At 37.9% G+C, this 15715-nt stretch overlaps 1 protein-coding gene across 3 annotated transcripts in view; it reads right to left on the bottom strand.

Moving 5' to 3' along the window:
• PEX5L (peroxisomal biogenesis factor 5 like) overlaps positions 1-14998 on the bottom strand; it is a 216224-nt gene extending 201226 nt beyond the window's left edge. For all 3 annotated transcript variants that reach the window (XM_032407137.1, XM_032407141.1, XM_032407142.1), the window contains exon 1: positions 14513-14998. In XM_032407137.1, coding sequence (XP_032263028.1) covers positions 14513-14533 — 21 coding nt within the window. In that variant the 5' untranslated portion in view covers positions 14534-14998. The remainder of the gene's footprint in view (positions 1-14512) is intronic.
• Positions 14999-15715: the final 717 nt, after the last annotated feature.

The following is a 15715-nucleotide window of genomic DNA, read 5'->3' as shown; positions in this document are numbered from 1 at the left end:
AGGTAAAGGTGATAAAGTGATCTAAGATGGTACCTGTGAGGATGGAGAGATAGGGCAGAAGAGGAGTGAATTAGGAAGTTGAGAGCTAGAGCATTTAGATTTGATTTGGGGAGTAAGAGAGGAAGAGGAGTGGATGAAGGAGAATAGATGAGAGGATGGATCCTGGTTTCTGATTTAGGTAATTGAGTAGGTGGTGGTGCTATTAAACAATCCTGGAAAACAGGAGAAGAGGCAGGCTTTATGGAGGCTGTTAGTGGTGATAATGAGTCAAGTTTGGGACATGGTGACTTTGGGTTGGATCAGGTAGAGGTGGTCAGTTAGTGATACTGGTATTTAGTTGGGAAAAAAAACTTGTTTGTAGCTATATATTTAGAATGAGCACAGATGCCAGATTAACTCTGTTTTCAGCTTAGCTACTTTAACATTTCCTTACCTGCAAATAGGCTGCCTATTCATGTAAACACTTATTTAAAATGGCAGAATTATTTTTAAAAAATAAGTAAAATAGCAGAATTTTGTGAAGTACAAGCCTCAGGTAAAATAATAATTTTTGACAAACTAGGTACAGAAGACTATACTTTAACTCTTAAAACAGAACATTAATTAGCTTCCTTGATATAACACAGAACATTTAAATTCTCTTATCATTGATTCTGAAACCACTGATTCTGTGACATAATCATATGAATGTGTTGGGAGTTGAGTGCTGAAATCAACTATGAAAGAATACATGACTTTTATTTTGGTACTTTTAATTTTACATTGAGTTAGTTGATCAATACTATCACATTCTGAGTTTTATAATGTTAATTCTTGATCTTCTCCTCTTAAAGTAATGGAAAGTTCAAAATCAATTTTAAGAAATCAGGGACCAGTGGCTCCATTTTAAGCAGATATTTTAATACCAGTTGAGATCAGTAAGATCTATGCATATTTCCTCCACATTATCTTGATCTGGCCATTTAGAAGTTCTCTTCCAACAAAGTTGGTATTTGCTCTTTCCCTGAAAAAATGGATCACTAAAAGCAGAAGAAATTAAGAGACCTCCCCCAAATAAACAGTGACTAATTTTTCAGTACTAAAGTCAAGTATTTAAAAGATGGGTTTAATAGAGGTTAAAGCATTAGAGTAAAACATAAAACATTTGGTTCACTACCATCTTATTTTTGAAATTTCTTATAATAGCAAAGTATAAAATAACACATAAAAGTAAACTATTTAGGTAAGTCACAGATTTTTTTCGGAGGATATTTTGGCTTAGTTTATACATACAACCCAAGATTCTACTTCTACACATGCAACATTGGGCTTCTGAGCTCTAGTTAATCCCACAGACTCACTATTTTCCTGGTCTGTTGGGTATTTCTGATTTTAAGAAGGCTTTCTGCACAAAAATACAGATGTTTCACAGCTGCCCTGTACTCCACTAGCAGAGTGCACCCCATCACACACAAGGGTACTCTCAAGGTACTAAGTTAACATGCCCAGATGCTGAGTTCAGAGAACTGATAAAGCTATATAGAGTTACCACCTGTCCTGTGTAAATGATAGGAATAATGCATCAGAGATTTCTACCCTCCAAGGCCAGGCAATGTTCCAGAAAACTTGCAAAATCCTTTTTGTCCCCTGTTAGTTGAGTCAGTTTGCAATAGGTGAGGTACCGATGTGGAGACGTGGCTTGAATTTGCTACATGGGCTCAAGCAATAGAGTAAAAAACCCAGAAGACCCAGATTTTGGTCCCCCAACTGATTTGATGTGGGAGTTTGGGGAGGCAATCAAACCCTGTCAGCTGCATTCTCTCTATCAGCATGATGAAGATAAAATATCTATCCTTTGCCAACCTCACTAAAGCATTTTGAAGATTAACTTTTATGAGGCTCTCACAAAATGTGACTATTGTAGCAGAGACAATTAGTATTCTATCATAGCTGAGAGTTCTGCCATATTGGGGAGAGCTTTGTAGAAAAGTATCTCTTGTTATTTGTAGAACAGGGGTAGGGGAAGAGCAAGATCCTCCCTAGCAGCACATCCCTTGAAGAATTAGGGGAGATTGATATTCAACTTCATAAAAAATAACAAGTATCTTGACACTAGCAAAGTTTTTTAAATTTATTTTCCATGATATGGTTATTGAGGAACTGGGGAAAATCTGCCCTGATCAAACAGTCAGAGATATGTTGTATTACTAATTAAGGACATGATAAAAATAGAATCCTAGAGCTGGAAGGAAAGCCAGTAATCCTCTAGGCCAACCATCTTCCATAAAGACTCTAGCAAACTCCCATCCAATCTGTGTTTGAATTATCTTTGATAAAATGGAGCTCATTTCTTCACCTTTCATCATACACCTTCACACACACACACACACACACACACACACACACACACACACAGATTAGAATGTTAGTAGAGGAGACTCCCTTCAGAGTCATATATATGGTTGTACGTATTGGTTGTGCAAGGATATCTGGATGAGGGGGAACAAGTCAGGTCTGAAATCTAACCCTCTAACTTCACTTGCTAAATTATGTGCCTGGATGTGGGATTGTGACCTCCAGGGAAAAGGAGAGTCCATGTATTTGGCCCCCCAGAGAAGATCTCCTTTTATAGTCTGATCAGAAATGGCAGATATCACTGGCATAGTTATTTCCTCTCTATTAGAGAAAGCTTTGACATGCGATACTTGAATCTTTTTACCCTGTACCTCATAGGAAGAATTACTCCTCCATCTCTCAGGCTCCCATATTTTGGGAGTAACTGTGGGAGACATAATAAGAAGATCTCCATATTCAGACAGGCTTACAAAATCGACACATCTCTTGGACAGCCATTGTGAGTGCAGCTACTTCCTTGGATCCTTGGAATAGTGTGTGTGTGTGTGTGTGTGTGTGTGTGTGTATGACTGGGGGAGGTCAGTTCTGGAGGTGTAAGCAACCCTTACACTAGGTGTAAACAAAGGATGGACTCCTAGGGCAGTTCTAACTATGATGTTCTGTCATCTCAGCATGTCTCATGGGTGTGTGTGTTAACACTATGATCAAAATCGCTGTTGACAACTAGCTGAGGTGGTGAAGAGGTGTCTGGAACCTTAGATGCATGGATTCTAATTCCAAATGACCTTGGCCACTTAGGGATATAGTTAGAAACCATTAGGAGAATCTATTATATTTTTAAATCTGTAGCTCCAGACTGTCCTCAGACCTTAAAGAGTTTGAACCCATTAAACTGCGTAGACTGCTTTGACAGCAGAGTGTTGGTTAATTACAGTGGCAATCTAATTATAAGGTTTATAAGGTTTCCCAGTAATTGATTCCCTTTCAAGTATGTGGAAACTTTACTTGATATGCATTTGCTTCTGAAACTCATGGGAATAGACCAGATTCTGGGGTAGTGTGTCTTAGAATCAAGAAGACCATTCCAATTGCATTTGGAATCCTTATTCAGGGCAAAGGGACTCTTCTCAGTATTTTGTTCATTAATTCTTTCATCCGTTCATTCACCAATTCATTCATTCATTCATTCATCCATTCATTCACTCATTCATTCATTCAGTAAATACTACATTAATAGTATGTACCTAGCATTAGTAGTCTCCAGGGATACAAAGACATATTGGATATAGTCACTGCCACAGATAGGTTTACTAGTTGGGGAGATTGACAGAAATAAGTAATTAAAGCTATATGTTAATTATTGGTATTAGTAATGCATTTAAGGTACTAACAAAACATTGAGGAGGACATCCCTAATTCTGTATGGGAGAACAGGGGAGAATGCTGGTGGGGGCACAGAGTAGCATTCACTGAGGAGATAAACTTTAAATGCAATATTAAAGAATGGGTAAGTATTCAGTGTACAGAAGGCAAGAATTTGGGATGGGGAAATGGAAAAAATGCAGAGCCATGAGAGAATAAGAAAATCAAGGATCTGCCATCACTGTAGACAACCAATTATAACAGGCACTTCTATGGCTAAACCTCTTCTTCCACACACAATGTATGTAAAACACTTTGCTAGTTCCATAAAAACAAAAGAGATAATCCTTACAAAGTCATCACAATGCATGAACACATTCTTGTCTCTATGTCACAGGTGAGGGAAGTAAGGTTTAGAGAGGGTACGTTATTAGAGTGAGATCACACAGATAATGTGTAGGGAAGCCAGGATCTGAAACTTGGGCTATCTGATCCTGGAGCGCAAGCTCTTAACCAGTATGTTTTTATAGCCTCTTCAAATGTGAGGATTATGAAGCGATGTATGATACATGCCATCAAAAGCCTTTCAGCATATTTTGTTTTCATTTTGAGGAGAGGCAATTAATTCTATCAAGACCTAGCCCTCAGTTTCCTCAATGTGAAATGACAAAGTTGTATGTGAACTCCAAAGACCTTTCTATCTCTAAGCTTCTATTTTAATTTAATCTTGCCTCAAGCTTAAGAACACTTTCTTATTGTCTTACGTATATCTTCCTAAAGACTTATATAATAGATGGCATATCAGTTATTAAAGACTAAAATGCACAGGGCATTTTGATTATAATCATCCTTTGGATGAATATGAAACAACAATGTGTCCAGCTTCTCACATTAAATTCTTGCATACAGAGGAAAAAAGTGTTCTTATCACTAAAGTACATGATATGTATTTTAATTCCCTGATTAATTACTAAATTCTTCACAGAGCTCTTTCCAATTTTTCAAAAAAGAATAGGAGTGAGCAGTAGATGGACTTCGATGAATGATGGAGGGGTCGTTCTGCTCTTCTTTGTTGCATGATTTAATAAACCAATATACTCTAGCTTTACTATATTCTCCTATAGGCCTGCATGTAAGAGCAGGCAGTACCAAATACAGGCTTAAAAAAAATTATTTTCTTTTAACTATTTGCCCTGAAGGCAGACTGGACTTCCGTCAAGTCTAGAGAGGTGTCTATTTTACTTTTAAGCAATATCTATAACATGTTACAGTGGGCATTGGCTTTTTTTTTTTTTTTTAACTTTCCCAAATCTAAACTCTGAATTTGGAAAATTGCCCATTTGTGGAGAATTGGTGGTAAGCAGATATGCACTTTCCCAAACTATCTTGCAAATAGGGTATGGCTGTGTGATTCAGCTCCACCAACCAGCCACACCTGTCCCCACTTTGAATTGGGCTTTGGGGGCACGCAGAAGTAGGCATGGTAGAGAATTCATCCTGGCAGTGGGTGGGGGAACAGATGAAGCTCCAACATGGGCTTTCCATGGCAGCAGCAGCAGTGGTGAGCAGCTGAACCAGTGCTCAAGTCTGGGGTGTAAGGGGTGCAAGCTCCGATGTTTCTTTTCTGTGAAGATAGCAGTGGGGTCTGTACTAGCCTAGTCTGAGGTTTGACTGAGGCTGTGCCCTGCCTGCTGCCTAGTCTCTCCATCCCGAGCCAAGTTCTAGAAGTCTGTGAGTGCCCCAGTGTACTTAAAAAAAATTTTTTTAGAAACTTTTTATTTTGAAAAAAATACCTAGCCTACAGAAAAATTGCATGTATAGAACAATGGACTCCCATAATTTACCAATTTCCCCAGATTTACCAATTTTTAACATTTTGTTGTTATTTTCCTCTCTCTCTTTCTGTCTCTGTTTCTGTCTTCCTTGTCTCACTCACTCTCTCTCTCTATATGTAATTATATTATACATAGTATTATTTTCATTATTCTAAATCACTTGAGAGTAGGTTACATACACTACGCCCCTTTACCCCTTCATACTGCAGGATGTATGTCCTATAAACAAGGCTAGTCTCCTACATAGCCATAGTTTAGTTATCAAATTCAGGAAACATAACACTAATATTAATCTAATTTCCAGTCTATATTCAAGTTTCAATTATGCCAAAAGTGTGCTCTATCACAATTTTCTTTCCCAGTCCAAGATCCAATCTGGGAACATGTATTGCATTTAGTTGTCATACCTGTTAAGTCTTCTTTTAATGTGTAAACATCTCAGTTTTTCCTTATTTTTCATGACATTGACACTTTTAAAAACATAATCTGTTTACTTTATAGAATATCCCTCGTTTGGGGTTTGGCTGATATTTTTCTCATGATTAGATTTAAGTTGTGCAGTCTCAGCAGTAATACTACATGAGTGACGTTGTATCCTTCTCATGGCCTCATATCCAGAGATGGGCATGGAGATGATTACTGTATTGGTGATGTTGATTTTGATTACTTATTTAGGGTGTTGTCCAATTTCTCCATTGAAAAGTCATTTTTTTCTCTTATAATTTAGATGGTTGCTATACATATTTTTAAATATTTTATTTATTTATTTTGAGAGAGCACGTGAGTGAGGGGTGGGGAGGAGCATAGGGAGAAGGAGAGAGAGAATCCTAAGTAGGCTCCACGCTCAGTGCAGGGCTGATGTGGGGCTTGATCTCACCACCCTGAGATCATGACCTGAGCTGAAATCAAGAGAAATCAACTGACTGAGCCACCCAGACACCCTGAGATGGTTGATATTTTGACGTTATATAAATATCCTGTTTCTTCTCAAACTGCCCCCTTCCTCGGATTTAGCATCCATTTATCATTTTTGCTTGAATCAATTTTTACTATGATGAACTGCAAAATGGTGATTTTTCTATTTTCATCATTCCTCCTATGCCTATTAATTGTCCAAATATACTTTTAATAAATCCCCTTTCTACTTAAGTAAGCCAGAGTTGGTCCCCATTGCTTACAGTTAAGAACCCTGGGGTTTGATTTACTTGTATATTTAGGCAGCTAGTTCCAAGAACCTATCAAACCAGCTCACTCAAATGGTTAATCTAGCCAGTCCAAGGAGAGACAGTGAGGAACATTCTTAGGAAAATAAATAATACAACTTTTCATGGTGCCTCATTCCATTTTTAAAACACACTTACAGACCAGACTTTCTTCCACTGCCAGCCAAATGACTACCAAACTGAATACATAAAATATCAAATTGTTATACTAAAACTGAAAAGCAGGAAAATATCAACTTTTGTGACTAAATGCCAAACACCTAGATATTTGGGAATATCTAGCATATTATTATTATGTTTACTTTTCACTTAGATTTTTGTTTGTAATAAACATCAAAATAAAGAATAATAGTGTAATGGAAATAGCACACTGGGGTAAGGCAGCCTTCATTCCAGTGCTAGCTCTGCTAACTAACCTACATGGGACTTTTTTAGCAAATCTCTTACTTTTCTGAACCTTAATTTCCTCATCTGTGAAATGAGATGGTTGAATAGAACACTTCCAAGAGTCTGTCAAACTCAGGATTCTATGACCTCAAAACTGAACATTAGTGTAATTATTGGAGACATAAAGAACTGTTAACCTAGAATATTCTAATGAGCACATTTGGATCCAAGATTATTCTGGTATAAAGATTAGCAACTGTGAGATAACTCCCAAGTTATTCAAAGAATAGAAACATCAAAACAATTTAGAGAACAACTTACAGTCTAGAGATGCTAAAGCAGTCTTAGGCTGTCTGAATAGATGTCTTTCCCAAGAGATAAACAGTCTCACAGTGCTTGGCATTGGTGAGATCACATCTTGAGCAGTGTGTCTTGCTCAGAGGGCCATACTTTCATGGAGGCATTAAAACATCAAAAATGTCATTATGAAAAATGATTGAGTGAACTGGGCTGTTTATCTTGGAGAAGAAAAGATTTAATGGGATGAGGACATGATAATTCTCTAAATACTTGAAGGTTTGTTTTATTCAGGTGGAACATAAAAGGTTTTTTGTGTTTTCTCCGGACAGAAAAACTACAACCAACTGGGTGGAGGTTGTGGTATGGAAATAAGGGAAGAAACTTTATTCAAACATAATTGTGATAGCTGCTCTTACCAGCCCCTCTGTCAGGGACATCATCATGTCTCTGTGATCTCAGAAAGCTACCCAAGAATCAAGCTTTTTGCTAGGGTCTCAGTGCAATAGATCAGGCCTTGTTCTTCATGTAGATGATTTCAGATCATTACTTCTCAAATGTTAATGTACACATAAATCACTGGGTATCTTGAGAAATTCAGTTTCTGATTCAGTAGGTCTGGGATGGGACCTGAGATTCTGCATTTCCAGCAAGCTCCCAGGTGTTTCATGTGCACATAATCACCTGCCCAATCAGATGTTACATCCCCACATGACCAAAGGATACCATTCAGTATAAGCATTTGTGTTACAATTAACACCCATGTGAAAGGAAGTAAAAAGATGTTTTGCAATTCTATCAGCTTCATCATCTCATGATGTTTAAATGTTTTCCTGTTTCTCATTTCCTTAAAGAGGTTCCATATTTTCTGACCTTTTACCATTTTTGATTGCTTGGCATGATGGTACTGGCATGGCTCTGTCTACTTCAAGGTAACCAGGAAACATTCTCCCAGGACATTATGAATTTTGCTTATTTTAGATCATTACTTCAGTTGACTACAACCATTTTTGGTAGGACACACAGACACACACACACAAACAAACATACCATCTCATGGTGCTTTTTATTGGATTTTGTCCACAAGGCATGATGGTCTAGGAACAGAGGCCTGTGTGTGCACAGGGACTCTGTGCCCACCTTCAGCTCCCCCTTCACTCTAGGCTTTATCCATCTCCAAATAGGCATCTCACTCAGTGGGAACTGGCTAATGTATCCAGGGCCTTCTTCTTGTTATTGCCTTGAGGAAATTTTTATCTCACCTTGATACCATACCAGCTTTAACCCTCAAGGCTATACAGAACAATCGTAGCCTCTTCCTATGTAGTAACCCTTCAAACATTTATATGGAGTCATCGTGGTCTCTTTGAGTCTTTACTTCCAAGCTAAACATCCTCAGTTCCTTCAATCATTACTCATATGAAATGGTTTGAATTCCTATACCACACCAGTTGCTTTAAAAACTATATAATTTTTAAGAGGGTGTGTAGGAGTGGGAATTTTGTGGCTCTTTAGGTAGATTTCTGGCATCATAACACCAATCATCTCTTGGAATCTTCATGACTTATAGGTCACCATATGGCATTCTATTTGGGAAAAAAAAAAGTTTGCACTACACCAAGTCCCACTTGTAGGGTTTTTCTGGTTTTTTGTTTGTTTGTTTTTGTTTTTTGTTTTTCCAGAGGTATATATACATGAGCAGGAGTTTTGGGGAGTTCTTTATGTACCTTCAATGCAAACTCTTCCACCTGGCGCAGGTTCACCCTATTTCAGAGCTGCTGGAAGGGTTCTATGTGTTTTTCTTGCATGAAATGGTGGATAAGTAGCCTCTTCCTATCTAAATGAGTTCATTATTTTTCATCTGTGCAATTTCTAGCAGTGATGGTCTAAAACAAATACATAGGAATGATCAGTTTAGTAAAATCTCACGTGAAGAATAATAATGGTCATTTATCTAATGGAGTTTTAATAGGAGAAGTAGTACATTGGTACTAATAAAGATCAGTCAAAAATGACATAATAAGACAACATTGGCAGTGTGTTGTATTATACTCTGAGCTCTGAACAATCAGCAGTGATCTGGATATTTAACTAATAGGGTATTAACTATCTTTCTGTATATATTCTGTATGATATGCTAATATATAAGGTATAAAAATCTTTCTTAAAGGAATGAGGAAAGAAGTTTTCCATTTGGTTTCCCTAGTAACGGGGATGGCATAGGTGAGGAGGGGTGGAAGTGGGGAAGGTGGAGATGAAGGTCATTAACAGAAATGTAACCCCTAATTCATAGCACTCTGGTGGTCTTGGTCCCTGATACATGGGTTACATGCTGTATAGTAAATAAATTCTGAATTATAAAAAGGTGATACATATTCGGAAACTTGGCAACCTCATTTCCTTTATCAGTGTATTTGAAGTTACATCATGTTTAGATGTCCCCAAACACTCAGATTGGACTTAAGTCTCTTAATAAGGAAACATTAGGCTGGGGCTGACCTTCACTTTTAGTGCAGGAAATGCATACTAGTTATTCTATAAGTGCATCAAGAAGTTAATTCTAGAATATAAAACCTTTAAACAGCTGTAGCTTATGCCTGTGTTGGCAACATGTGATCTCAGTGAAAAGTGTAAAAAAGCAGACTGCCAGATGTTTTGACTACATGAGACATCACATCTTAATGTTTCCTAGGTTGGCAGTAGTAATACCAGAGATTCAGGATTTTAAAATTAACAAGTTCTGTTCTAACCTTTTCTTAATCTTTACTTTAAAAATATCTTATACTCAAAACATTCACATGCTGGAATTTTTCTTTAAAAGACATGTGTTTAGGAAGAATGTTTATAAACCATAAACAAAATCTAGAAAGTAAATATATTATATAAGCTAATGGCCAGTATGACTGGGGAATGATATTTTCAGTTTAATCAAATACTCTGCAATATTATACCATGAGTATTATAATTTTTAAGTGTTAGGAGCTCAGTATTGCTCTCATATCAAGCATGATTTGCTTGTAAATATATCAGAAGGCACTTCAAAATCTTGCTGGAGCTTGTGTCATTCATAGGAAGACTTTGAGGAGAAGGGGCAGGTGCCATTTGAGATGGGGGGAGAGGGGAAGGCAGCAGCTACACCTGACCAAAACAACCAATCCCAGCCTCTCAGGAGCATTACCACATTCTCCTTAAAACATCTCGTCTACCAAACGAATCTTCAAAGAGTCTCCTCTGAAAAAGCAGATACCCCTGCAGGGTGTGTGTATGTGTGTATGTGGTGTACTGGTATTAATTATATCTTTGTTAGCAAAAGGTTGAAAAAAGGAAATGACACAGGATAGAAAATAGTGGCATCAAGGAGGAGAAAATGGATCTTTTAGAGAAGTGGAAATACACATGACAAATATTACTTATTTTGCAGTTTTGCTTTAGGGTCTCAATTATGACAAACTACTGTTACAGATGTTGAAACAACATTTTATAATCTTATCTTGGATTGGCTTCTTATACTTGTTGTTTCCAGTGAACCTAAATGAATCCCCAGTGGCCAGATCTAATGTATTAACATAATTCATGTTACTCAACTGTTCCCCTTCATGAAGATTTTTTTAAAAAGCTAAGTCAAGTCATAAATAAAGACAAACACAAAACACTTTTGGGGGAAGACAAATAAAATGGCTACTTTTAGAGCTGTTAATAATCTTATAATTTTTGTCACTTAAATTTTCTTTAGTTAATGTCTTGTGAAGCCAGAGGGTGTGGAATGTTTCCTCAGCCAGTTTAAATAAATCAAAAAAGTCTGGTTTTGAATGCCCATGATGAAGATCAGTTACAATTACACATAAATTTTTTGTTTGATTGTCTCCTGAAATAACTTTCTTTTATAACAAAAAACATTATCGAGGATGCTTCATTAAAAATAAAAAACAAATCTTAGTTCAAAATTGAAATTACATTGCTCTATATTTATACCATCCCAGAAAAAAAAAGTTCGGCTAAGGAAATATTCAGAGACACGTAATTATTTTGCTCTAATTGGCATTTAATTCACATGTACAAACAAGCATTGCAGTACAGAGCATATAGAGGTATTAAAGGGATTAAGACTGTAGGTTATCTGATGGGAATAAAGAGTTTGGTCTGAACTGAATCTAAAATATATTTAATCGCCATTGGCCCCCTTGGTCAAAAGGAAAAAAAAAAAAAGTAAATCTAAAACAGTCACTAAAGAAACAACATTTGCTTCAGTTGTTTGGGTGATAAATTCCCCTTGGAAATAAGTGGCAAGGCAACTGAAAAACAGCACAACTCTAGGGCCCTGCTCCTAAGAAATATACCTGTGGCATTTACTATGAAACCAAGAAATATATGTTCTATCTATCTGTAATGGATGTCAACTTTTCAAATGAACTAGCAGAGTGTGTTTTTGAAAGTCTGTGGCTTCTACAATGAATTTAGGTTCTATGGTAAATTGGATGAATTAGCTAGATGTAAAAGACTTAATAGGCTTTATTTACAAAATCATTAGGTTGTAAAAACAAAGGCCCTACAGGAGTTTTAAATTTGACTATTTTTTAAGGCTTCTTGTGAACACCTCCCCCACTCCAGACTGCCTATTTACAAAACATTTTATTTTAGAATCTCTTGGATACAGAAAAGAGAAGAATTAGAAGGCATAGCAAATGACTGCAAATATTTTGTTTCATTTTCATTTTAAGGTATCAGCCAAGTAACACCAGTGTATCAAATGAACTCCAAAGTTGGCAGAAGTGTTAGTAAATCTGCTCATTCCTGATCCATTTTACCAAATATGTATTCAGATTTTTAATACATATTTTGGAATGTTTGGGCTATTTATCTTCTCCTTTGTGATTAAAGACAGGTACACACAGGAGGATGATGTGATCTCTCATAAGGAAGGATTCTTTATTTAACCTAAACATATCAACACAACAGAGATTTTATCTATAGGCTAAATTCTATTCTTTGGGAAAGAGCTTGGGCTTTTCAAATGTAAACAAATAACCATATTATAAATCAGGTTGTAATAGGCATTATTTCTGGGGCAGGGGAAGTCCCACTGAGATGATCACATCATTTAATAGCTACTAAACTATTAAAGCCTTAGAAGTTTTATATTTAACATTAATGGTCAATAGTAAATAGAAAAAAAAAGTATTGTGTTCTGAAATTTTGGCAAGCATATTGATTACAGTCTTTATTTAGTAACGTTTTCAAGTTAAGCTTGGCAGCAAAGATTTGTGAGTTTTACTGCAAGCCATCATATTTGCTGTTACAGCAGTGCACAAGCAAAAAACATTAAGTTGGGAGCATATGCAGAATCTCACATTTTGTCTATTCTTTCAAAGTAAAATGAAACCCTCAGACATTGTTCTAGACAATTGATTCAAGTTTCAATAACATCCTCCCTTGAAATATTCAGAAAATTGGGTTAAATTGTTTTTGGGTGCCTGAATTTACCAGATTGTTGTTTTAATTCTTCATTCACAAAAACATGTTTAAACAACAACAAAAAATAATGTGAAAAGTTTTTGTAAATTGCCCAAGTAATCAATTATGAATTTTGTGTGAATGTGCAATTTTCTGAAGATTGACTCTATTCAGCAAAACCTTCCTATTTTACTCCTGTGAAGAAACTGTTTAGGGATCATAAATAGATAATATACAAAATTGTAAGTATCATTCTTAGGTGCAGATGGAAACATAAAACTCTAGTAATAATCTTAATTTTTTCATCAGTCATTGTTGGAATGTTTCTTTGTTGCTAAACTTTCCAACTAATGTAGCTTTAATAAGAAACATGCAGATCACATCTATTATATATATTTAGAAATATACTTCAGTGACTAATTATTATCCATCAACTATGATAGAATTCCATTAACAATTTTCAAAACAGGATGATGTCAGTAATATGGGAAATGTTTTTGGAATTCTGATAGTACTGATTCAGAAATCTTACAAAACTTATGAAATTGATTAATACCATCTTATATAAAAGTAAATTACAGTCTAAAAGAATTTCCTAACAGTCTTAGAAACTATTCGGTAATATTAAGTCATGAATGCAATAACATATTTATCAATTTTCAATTGCTCCAATGACACAAAAGCAACATCATCAATATTCACACATGTTACACACTAGTGTGAAGACACCACATATGATGACTGTATTTGACCATCTTTGGAATGGAAAGGAAGCCCAAATATCAAACTTGATGACTACAGCATTTAGGAACAGGAAAAAAAAAAAAAAGCTCAATTCATACTTTAAGAAGCTGAGTTAATATTTTGGTTATTTCCCCAACGTGTACACCTGCCTTTATAAGGAAGAACCAATCATGTGAATGAGAACTGGAGTCAAGGTTAAAATAATTTTTCCCAAGAGAGTAGAGTGCATCTGAGAGAAGTAGAGGCTTAGCTCAGAGGAGCATTAATAACCAGAGGCAGCACCTCCCCTGAAAAACATTAGAGCCTCTTGGACGTATGTTTGAAATTCATCCCCCCCAAGTCATCCTATGACTGTAGGGATAGGTGACAATGTCCCACTATCTGAAGGGGGAAAATACAGCACAGACCATTTAAAAAATCATCACTTTAAAAAATAATACAAAAGTGGCAAAGTGTTCTGTCAAGAAACCTTTGCAGATGATAAAAAAAAAAAACCCTTTGTCTTTCCAATTATTGTTTGCCCTTCATCTGACATACATGCATCAATAGGATTACAACGGAAACACAGTCATCTCCAGGTTTCCTCTGGATTCCTTGATCTTGTTTAAAGAAACAGGCTCAGGGAATGCACAGAAAACAAACTTCCCCAATCGAAGTTCTGAGGTCCCCCCCCCCCCCCCCCCCGCCCCCGCTCCTTCTCCCACCTCAGAAACCTGTCTAGTTTTACCCATAGCACCGGACAGAAATGTCATGGTCATGTTGCACCACTTCACTTGTTGAATTGTGTGAAGGCAGCGCTTGACCACAATAACTTAGTGAACCACCTTGCTCTTAAATTAGCCCCCAAGATTTCTTTCCAGTTCGATGGTAATGTCTTACCTGCATGTGTCCCTGGTACATTCTGCTTGGGCTTCTTCAAGGCTCCCTGAGGCCGCCGGATGCTTTCCCCCGTGTTTACTTGCACACCAACAGAGGGGAGAAGGCGGCGTGCACACTGTGTTTTAGACGGTGCCCCTGAGCCCGGTGGAAGGCTCCAGGTAGCCCGGCCACGGTGGCCCCCTGGCCGCTCTGCGGGCTGCCGGGAACTGTTCTCCGCTCGGGGTGCTGAAAGCGGACACAGGAGAGAGCGCGGAGGAGACGAGGAACCCAGGCGGCCACGCTCACCCGCAGGCGCAGGTCCTGCTTCACCGGGCGTCTCTAAAACTCACTCCTTCTCCACCGAACTCTTTCTCGCTTCCTGCCGGGCTGCCTCATGTCTCTCTCACTATCTTCGTCGCGAACCCCCTCCTCCTCCCAACCCTGACGCGAGCGCCCACACCAGCCGCCGCCGCAGCTGCCGAGCGGGGCGCGCGCCGCCCTCCCGGCCGCGTCCCTGACGAGAGGCCGCGGGGCCGGACACGCGCGCGCGTCCCCGGCGGGCCCGGGAGCAGCCCGGAGGCGGTGCGCGCACGCGGCGGCAAAGTGCCCGCGAGTGGTGGTCGCGCAAGGCGTTCAGGTGCGGCAGCGGCAACCACGGAGATTCCAGCAGAGTCGATGGTCAGATGCAAGAAAAGTGGGAGGAACATGCATTGTCTCTCCAAGGGCCACCAATACCGACTGAGCCTGTCATCCTACAAACATAATAGGCTGAGCGTGGGGGTTTCTGAAGAGTTTACTTCTGTTCTGATTCAGCTCTCACAAGTTGCCTCCATGTCACTCCGTGAATAAAGACTCCCCATTCACTCCATCCTCAATTCATCGCTGAGCACCCTGTTTAAAATCCCAAACCCCAGTCCCTAAGGCCTTCCATGATTTTTCTCCCTAGCACTTAACATCATCTAACATCCCATGTTTTACATATTTTATTTATTGTCTGTCTCTATATATGCAATGTTATTTCCATGAAATCAGGGATATTTGGGGAGAGGAGTGTATCTGTTTTTGCACGGATGTATCAGCATAATATAATACCTCCTGCCACATGGTTGGTACTCTAAAAATATCTGTTGAATGAATGGGTCTTTATAATATATAGGTAGAGTACATTTAGATATGTCTCAAAGAGACTGGATAGTTTGATAGTCTTTATATTATAAATGTATA

This window comes from Phoca vitulina, unplaced genomic scaffold (genome assembly GCF_004348235.1).
Source record: "Phoca vitulina isolate PV1807 unplaced genomic scaffold, GSC_HSeal_1.0 scaffold8, whole genome shotgun sequence".
NCBI classification, from domain to species: Eukaryota; Metazoa; Chordata; class Mammalia; order Carnivora; family Phocidae; genus Phoca; species Phoca vitulina.
The sequence above is the reverse complement of the archived record's forward strand: the minus strand, read 5'-3'. Positions and strand labels throughout refer to the sequence as shown.